This window comes from Haplochromis burtoni, unplaced genomic scaffold, assembly GCF_018398535.1.
Source record: "Haplochromis burtoni strain Fernald_Lab_line unplaced genomic scaffold, NCSU_Asbu1 Contig_35, whole genome shotgun sequence".
Lineage (NCBI taxonomy): Eukaryota > Metazoa > Chordata > Actinopteri > Cichliformes > Cichlidae > Haplochromis > Haplochromis burtoni.
In genome coordinates, this window is record NW_024582396.1 from 3,151,216 (window position 1) to 3,159,266 (window position 8,051).

At 49.2% G+C, this 8,051-nt stretch overlaps 2 protein-coding genes across 8 annotated transcripts in view; both read right to left on the bottom strand.

Moving 5' to 3' along the window:
* Nucleotides 1-2,237, bottom strand: part of sh3pxd2aa (SH3 and PX domains 2Aa) — a 99,512-nt gene extending 97,275 nt beyond the window's left edge. For all 6 annotated transcript variants that reach the window (XM_014332669.2, XM_014332668.2, XM_042219635.1 and 3 more), the window contains exon 1: nt 192-2,237. In XM_014332669.2, coding sequence (XP_014188155.1) covers nt 192-287 — 96 coding nt within the window. In that variant the 5' untranslated portion in view covers nt 288-2,237. The remainder of the gene's footprint in view (nt 1-191) is intronic.
* A 107-nt stretch (nt 2,238-2,344) lies between these two features.
* Nucleotides 2,345-7,307, bottom strand: stn1 (STN1 subunit of CST complex). 2 transcript variants are annotated; one of them, XM_005919308.3, is made up of 9 exons: nt 6,946-7,307; nt 6,199-6,294; nt 5,988-6,065; nt 5,648-5,818; nt 5,316-5,427; nt 4,501-4,651; nt 3,058-3,180; nt 2,911-2,983; nt 2,345-2,636 (listed from the first exon to the last, which is right to left on the bottom strand). In XM_005919308.3, exons 1-9 carry the CDS (start codon nt 7,076-7,078, stop codon nt 2,479-2,481), a joined length of 1,095 nt encoding a protein of 364 aa, XP_005919370.2. In that variant the 5' UTR covers nt 7,079-7,307; the 3' UTR covers nt 2,345-2,478. The 2 variants fall into 2 exon arrangements, with proteins under 2 accessions (XP_005919370.2, XP_014188170.1); XM_014332684.2 differs by having other exon boundaries at nt 5,648-5,821; nt 6,946-7,302.
* Between the last annotated feature and the right edge of the window lie 744 nt (nt 7,308-8,051).

An 8,051-nucleotide genomic window follows, 5' to 3' on the forward strand; every position in this document is an offset into this window, starting at 1 on the left:
ACACACACACACACAGGGACACAGACACACACACACAGAGACAGACACACACACACAGAGACAGACACACACACACACATGGACACACACACACACATGGACACACACACACAGAGACAGACACACACACACAGAGACAGACACACACACACTCGTGAGCGGGACCAGGTGCGGGGGTGCAGGTGACTCACGTAGTGCTTGGACGGACTGCGCCTCTTCTCCACGTCCACCACCTTGACGTCCAGCACGGTGCGCAGCTGCATCTTCACCCTGCAAAGGCTCTGCATGGAGGCGCGTGCGTGCGGCCGCGGGGCTCCGGTCAGCTGACTCTTATCACGGCAGAGAAATCACCGCGCGCATCGCCGGTGTCGGCTAACGGTTCGGCGCTCCGTACTCGTGACGCAACCAGCATCCGATCCGACCCCAAACTTATCGACGGTCCATCTGAGCGCGTGCCCGTGAGCGGGTTCGCCTGCAGCCTCCACAGGCTGAGCCGGCGGCGGGCGGTCACCTCACAAACGGAAACGACGTGCGGCGGCTGCCTTTGTGTCTGCGGTCTGCATACCTGGAGCTGCCGGCGGAGGGGGGCGGGGCTTCACGCGCGTCCTCACGGCTGAAGACTAGAACGAGCCGGTACCGGCTGCGCCTCCATCCCGCTGCCCTGACACGGAAACCGGAATCTGTACGGCCACCCCCGAGCGTCCCCCTCTCAGAGAACCGGGAATGCTGTGGACACCTGGCAGCACGTGCGGCTGGGAACGTCACAGGCTAAACACCACAACCACCGCTGTCCCACGCAGCGGCAGCTTTCTGGCCGGAGACACGCGCAAGTGGAAGTATGGATACAGATGTTTCACTGGCGACCAATCAGCGGCCGCCCCTCTGCTCCACATGAAGGAGCCAATTAGTGACTAAACACTGCCCCCCTGCGCACGCAGCAGCACCCTTTAAAGATGCTTTTTGTGACCCCGCGCTGCAAACTGCAGCTGTAACTCCCAGCAGCAGGGGGCGGTGTGGTGCCGCTCCACGTGTCTCATGAATGCTGCTGTTTAACCTTTGATGTTACAAAAGTTACATCCTACATCTCCTCAAAGCTCTTCCCCAGTCCGCGCGTGTAAATAAGACTGACCTGGTTAAATAAGTCACTCTGACTCACTGTGTGCGCCACCCTGTGGTACAAAGTGGTATTACACCACAGCGCTGCAAGGTCCTAGTTTGCTTTCCAGAGAAGTTTTCAGTCGATTTTTTAAGACAAACTCAAAGCGATTTTTTTTCACAATCTGATGATAGTTTCAGTGTATTTAGAAATAAATAAATTACTTTTAAAGATAATAATTTACCTTGAAAACACTCAAGTACCTCAAAATGTTTGAAATCACTTAAAAAAAACAAACACCCTCTCATCTCTGAGGCTTTGCCGTAAGCAGGAGCACATCTGGGCAGCTGCCTGGAAGCTGCAGGTTTCCTGCTGCAGGGTCATCTGCTCCGTGGTAATCTAATTACATTTATAAGGCTAGATTACCAAGCAGGCAAAATGCACAAATCTGCCCCAGGCGCTTGAATCCTCGGAGGCTTCAGGACCTGTGTGTCTGTGGGAAAGAAACACGCATCTCTGCTGAAAGCAGCGCTTCACCAGTTTCACATGATGAACTGGAGCCGTGACAATGAGGCCGTTGTGTGTTTTTGCTGTTTTGGCGCCACAGGGATGTTTCCAGGGTTTCAGAAAAACTGAAACTCTGAGCTGCTGTGGAAGTTAGTGAAGAATGTGGGAGACAACCTTCAGTCAGGCGTGTTTCTAGGGAGGTGGCACAGGGAGGGGGTGGGGTGCAGGAAACACTGATTCTCTGGCTCACGTGCAGGAGGTCCGCCTGTCCGTCCATCCTTCTCATCTCCGTCCTGGTTGCGCACACAGCGGTCGCAGTAGAGACGCCCACACCTCCACCTCCACATGACACGATGCTGCAAAGGCCTAAACATCTCTTTGTGTTGCATCTGAAGGCCTGAAGCAGCAGGTGAGTGTAATCATGGTCATCACGTGTTTCCAGCCTCCTTCTAGCGATAATAAAGCCACGAGTTTTGCTTTAAACACCATCTTCTCCATGTTTATCTTCCATGGATGGAACGTTTGTGACTAATGAAGCTTGTGGGGGGAGCCGGGCTGATAAGGAGGTAATGGACTGATGTTATGAGGAGGCCACGGGGGAAATGCTCTGTGGGGTTTCTTCTTATCTGATGATGTTCTTGAGCAGACGTGCTGAGTGGAGCCCGGGGAACCTCCCACAGGCTACTTCAGCCACGCTCGAGGTTTCTTATTTATTTAAAAACATATTTACAACAGTGATGGTTTGTTTACATGTGGTTGTCATGGTTTTTAGAAACTTTAATAACTTAATAATTAACATTTGTGCGCTCATACAGCAGCTGGATAAAAGCTAAACAGGATTTATGCACCGAGCGCTGATGCTCGGCGGCGGCTCCTCAGATGGCGGTGTAGTGGCTGTCGCTGGTGCTGATGATGTCACTGTTGCACTCGAGCGTCTTGAGGACGAGCTCCAGAGCGGCGCGGCTCACGTTGAGGCTGTACCGCTGCCTGACTGCTGACAGGATGTGCAGGACGTGGCAGCCCTTCTCCACGTCTGCAGGCGCAGGAGGAAATGAATGCACAGACACACACAGACGTGAGATCTAAAAGTACGATAAGGGTTTGTGCCACAGTGAAAACGCAGCTGTGATCAGAGAGCAACAGGTGTAATTGTTGTGCTCATTTGATTTCTGACAAGCAGGTAAAAGCTTTCTTTCTTAATTACATCCTCTGAAAAATAATTCGTGCCTCTGAGGAGAGTCAGAAAAGCTGTGAGGGCATCGCTAATCAAAACTTGTGTCTGTACTGCACTGAGCGTGTCCACGCACACTTCTCCCTCCTCGAGTCCTCCCTGATGACGTCTTTGACGGCCACGAGCAGATCCTTGTCCTGCACGGTCACCTGACGAGGAGCAACAGCGTCACACACGGCACAGCAAAAAGCTCCCAGAGATGAATGTGTCTGCAGTTTCTTACGAGATAGACTTCGTCCTGGGACTTGACCTTGCGGTACACGGCACCCTCGTCCTGTAGGATCTGCAGGGCCTCCTTCAGGAGCTGACGGAGCTGCTGACACGCAGACGGACCCGCGACAGGCTCCTAATCAGCATCAGAGGAGCACGAGACAGAAAAACCCAATGAAACGAAGAAAGAAGGAATTTTGCTTCAGATCTGAACACATTTGTCACTCAGCTTACAGCCCGGCTGCACCTCACGTGAGTTAGACCTTTCAATGCTACGGGGAACTCGTTAAAATCACTGCTGGAGGTTTAGTGTAGGCCAGGGGTCGTAACCCTGGGCACGCGTGCCACCGCTGGCACGTGGAGGGTTAACTGGTGACCATAGCTGGACTGGCCACTGGGCATACTGGGCATTCGTCTATGCCCAACGATGATTTTTCATTTTTATGGGCAGATGGGTTTTTGAAGATGAAGATGAAACCAGGAGACGTCCTTACTGAACCATCAGAGCTGTGATGGAGAAACAGGTTTACCTTTAGGTGACATGGATGAGTTGAAGTTATGAACTGTTTCTGAGAGACGAATAACACCAGGGTCCTTTTCTACAGCTGACAGCTGGTAACTGTGCAGGGGCGGGTCTAGCAAAGTGTTGCCATGTCTCGCTTTTGATAAATAATTATCTGAATCTTACAACCAAAGTTTTGATCTGATGTAAAATGTATAGAAATCACACATATACCAACAAGACTGTGCATCACTGTCACAGCAGCGTCTGTTTTCATTCAAAGGCTTCATGGCTTTAATACCTGGGGGGCGGTCTCTCGTTAAAAGGCCCGATTTTTTGTCCCAGTCCAGCTCTGGACACGACACGCAGTGAATCAATCTGAGAAGGTGCATTAAAAAAATAAAAGGCTGGGCCAGTGCTGCACATCGCAAATCAGCTCGCATAGACACATTAGCTGTGCTGCTTCTTAATGACGGTATCTTAGCTAACAACACAACTACCAGACTAAAAATAACTTCGCCTACTTGTGACAGGGACGTTGCTAGCTGACAGTTTTTTCAAGCGATGTTGAAATTTCCACATTCAGACATTATTGACAGTATTTGGCTCGACATGTCTGTGTGAGCAGATTTTCTCTCACAGGAGTCCTCAGGCAGCCTCTGAATGCTGGACACTGAGAGACCAGAGATCACATTAACATGTGCGTCTCTGTGTTAATATAATTCTATAAAGTGGTTCTATCTAGTGTGTAACTGTTAATACACATCTTCGCTAGCTAGCATGCTAACACTGGTATTAGCATGCAGCACACCATGTTCTGAGATCTTAAAATGTGATGTCAGAAGAATCAGTTTTACTTTGCTGCAAAGTATCAAATCCTGGTGTTTATTTCAGTTTTTCAAAAGGAGGCTTCGAGGTGTGACGACTGGTCCCACGTCCCCTCCCAGTTCATACCTGGTCAGCGGATGCTGCCTGAGGCGGGCTGGAGATCAGAGGCTGCAGGAGGTCCTGGACATCGTAGGGTCTGAACCTGCTCACAGACTTCTGCTTTAAAAAGTCTTTCAAGATCTTTGTTGCCCTGCTGAGGGAGCTGACAGCCGAGTCTCTGAAAGACAGATGTTCGTCGTGACCCTTCGAGCTGCTCTAATAAAAAAAATAACAGCTGATCAAACGTGTAAGCAGCCTGCGACCTCTTTCACCTTCTGTCCTGCCAACAAATCTGAGAACGCCACTGAAAACTTAGTCAGGTTCACTGTAAGCCTGAAATAACCACAGCCCGAGGATTTCAAGGCACAACAAGATGTGGGAATAAGAAACATCTGCATCTGTTTTAGCTTCTCCTCTTTTTCCGAGGACGTTCAGAGGTTCTCTGCAGCAAATCGTCAGAAAGCAGACCAACTGAACTCCTGTGACACTGATCTCTGAACAGATTTGGGCTTTAGACTGTGACACTTGGAGTTTAGACTGCAGCTTCAAACAGAGCCTGAGAATGTGATGATGACATCTCCTGTAATTATGGAGAAAAAAATAACTGTGAAACGTTGACCCGCCCGTGTGTACTCTGGCCCACAGCTGTGAAATCACTCAGAGTGTGAGGATAAAACTTTTAGTGGCTTCATTAAATATACTGAAGTTCTTGTTTTTAAAAGAGCTGATCCTGGGTCAGACGTGGTTTATTGATGTGGACTCAGCTACTGTGTGTGTGTGTGTGTGTGTGTGTGTGTAGGGTTGAATGTTGACTCTCTGGTGTGTTGGGTGGATGCTCGTACCCCGCCGCGTCGGGCTCCAGCTGAGGCGCTTTGTCGTAACACTGTCTGTAGAGCTGAGGAGCCTCCATCATCCAGGAAATCTGCACCGCCATCACCGAGTCGCTCACTTTATCTGAGGACGCACAAGCACACGGGTGAGGACGGAGGCGGAGCCTGCCCACATCCACATATTCACTGTGAGTGTGTTTCTGTGCATGTGTCGCTCTGTTTGTGGTTCTTTGTGTTATTTGTGGAGGACTGTGGGCTAACTGTGGAATAAACAGCTGCAGACAGTCGGTGTTGCAGTGACGGTGGTTATGAGAGCGTGTGCGGATGAAGCAGTCTCCGCTCACAGTAGGTGGAGGCCTTGATTTCCCTCTGCTGCCTCGACGTCTTCACCGGTCCCCTGACTCGGAGCAGCTCTCCGATCTCCAGGCGGCAGCGCGTCCGCTGGGCTCGTCTCAGCTTCTGCAGCTCCGCCACCGGGTCGAAGCCTCCCTGAGCCGCGGCGCAGAGTTGTGCCCCTGCTGGAGATCACACGAGGACACTCGCTCTGTATCGATTCTGCATCTGAAGCATCACCAGGCTGACAAAGGAGGACAAGGACATGTCTGCAGGCGGCAGAGCGCTTCATTTTACTGAACAAACTGAAAGCAACGCCAGGCTAACACTGAGATACAAACATGAACTCACACTTGCTCGGCTCCCGCTCCTCTTTCAGGACGTCACTTTTCCAGCACAGGCAGTTTATAACGCCCGTACCATCATCCACTGTGAGCACGCAGCAGCGGAGCGTGGGCGGAGACAAAAACAGAGCACATGTGACCAGAATACAATCGTGAGGTCTCACAACTACAGCAGTGATGAGCACAACTCCACAATGGGAGCCAGTGATGAAGAGCACCTCCATAGCAGAAGAAGTCTTCCCTCTCCCTCTTGTAGACCACCGTTCCCAGCACGTCGACTTTGGAGATCGGGTGCAGGTTGTAGAAGTAAATCCCTTTGAGTGGAAAACAACAGATAATTAAAGGTGAAGGTGTGTCTCCAGTGAGAGAGCAGCGTGTCCTCCTCTCCACGTGCTGAAGTGTCTCTGAGCAAGACACTGAAGCGAAGCTGCTCCTGATCGTCCAGTCTAGCTAGACTTCACCTGAGCTAACTGGAGTCCCTGAACTGGTCCTCTGGACCAGGACTGTACTGTTTACAGACTATGGTTTCTAAAAAACATCCAGACAGTAAAAACTTTGTGATAGTCTGGATATCACAGATTTATCTGGCACAACTTTGCAAATGTTTGTGTTTCTTTGTTGTCTTTTTGCACGTCATCACATGGGGCCTGACCCCGTGGACCTCTGAGCTGGGGCACCTGGTCCACTCCATCACCCCTGCAGGGTTTACATTTATGCGCTGACAGGAACTACAACACATCACACCTGGCACACCATCAGGTGGTGTAGTTTAAATGAAATAACGGAGGATTTAAAACGGTATAAATAACTACAATAAATGCTAAAATAAAAATAAAGGAGCTCAATAAATGTAAGATTCTGCACAATGCGTGGTGCAGGCTAACAGGAGCTCTAAATCTAATTTCAAATTAGAGCTTCAGGAGTGACGACCAAGTAAAAGGTGAGGTACAGGTCCAGTTTGTTACCTGGTACCTGAGTGGACTCCGTCATCTCCAGGATGTCTCTGATATACAGCCGAGCGAAGGCGGAAAACACCGGATCCAGTCCCCACAACATCGACGGAGGCTCTTCCGCTGGATCCATCGCAGCTGTCTGCATTTCATCCTGGGATCAAACACTGACGGTTTACCTGCTTTCACTGGTTTCCCGCCAGCCACACAAACCGTCTCCAGGACAAAGTTAGCTGGTTTCAGTGGCGTCACTTCCTGTTAATCCCACGGTAGATGAACCTGTAGTTCGTCCGGAAGCGCAGCAGAGGGCGCTCACGATGAATAAAAGTGGCCCGAACTTAATGTGCAGTTTCAACCAGAAGATAAAATCCAGGTTTTATTTCAGGTTTCACAAATTTTATTTCCCAATGCATTAAAAATACAGTAAAACAACACGTGTTTCCCCTTTTCTTACAAAGAAGAAGATTTTGCCCACAAAGTCAGGATTTACGACAGGACACACTACCTTGATGGCAGCCAAATTAAAAAACAATCAGGCGATATCAGTGAAGTTCAACCACAACAGACACGATCATGTGTCCGTAAACAGTTATCTGGTGGTGGTGGGTGAACTCGACTGTTTCAGGCGTACGCTGTTACTGATTTTCCGCGGCTGTTCGCTTCATGCCTGAAAGCAAAATGGCGAATGCCGTAAAGTGGAACAAGGTGCTGAAAAGTCCCTAATATAAATATTATTTTCATTTCTTTTTTAAACTGTACGAGAATATATAAACACAATCTAAAAACAAAATAAAATGTCCAAACTCCTCATATAAAAGAACGCTAACAGAAAAAAGTGCTAACCCTACGAAATTCATCCAATCCTTAGTGTTATTATTCGATTATTTCGCGACTAGAATCCTAGAAATAGCGTTTTTTCGGTCACGTGACCTTTAATCAACTTTTTCACTTTTCTTAAGTGCTAGAAGGATTTCGTGTTTGTACAAAGTATTAAAAAAGGTACGTTAGCAGCATTTCTGTGTGTGAAACTAAATATTTCAAGGCGTATTTTGTCTCGCCAATTCGGCGCGTCTACGTTTGCAGTGGCTGATGGGAAATGTAGTTCCACGAACACAAAGAAC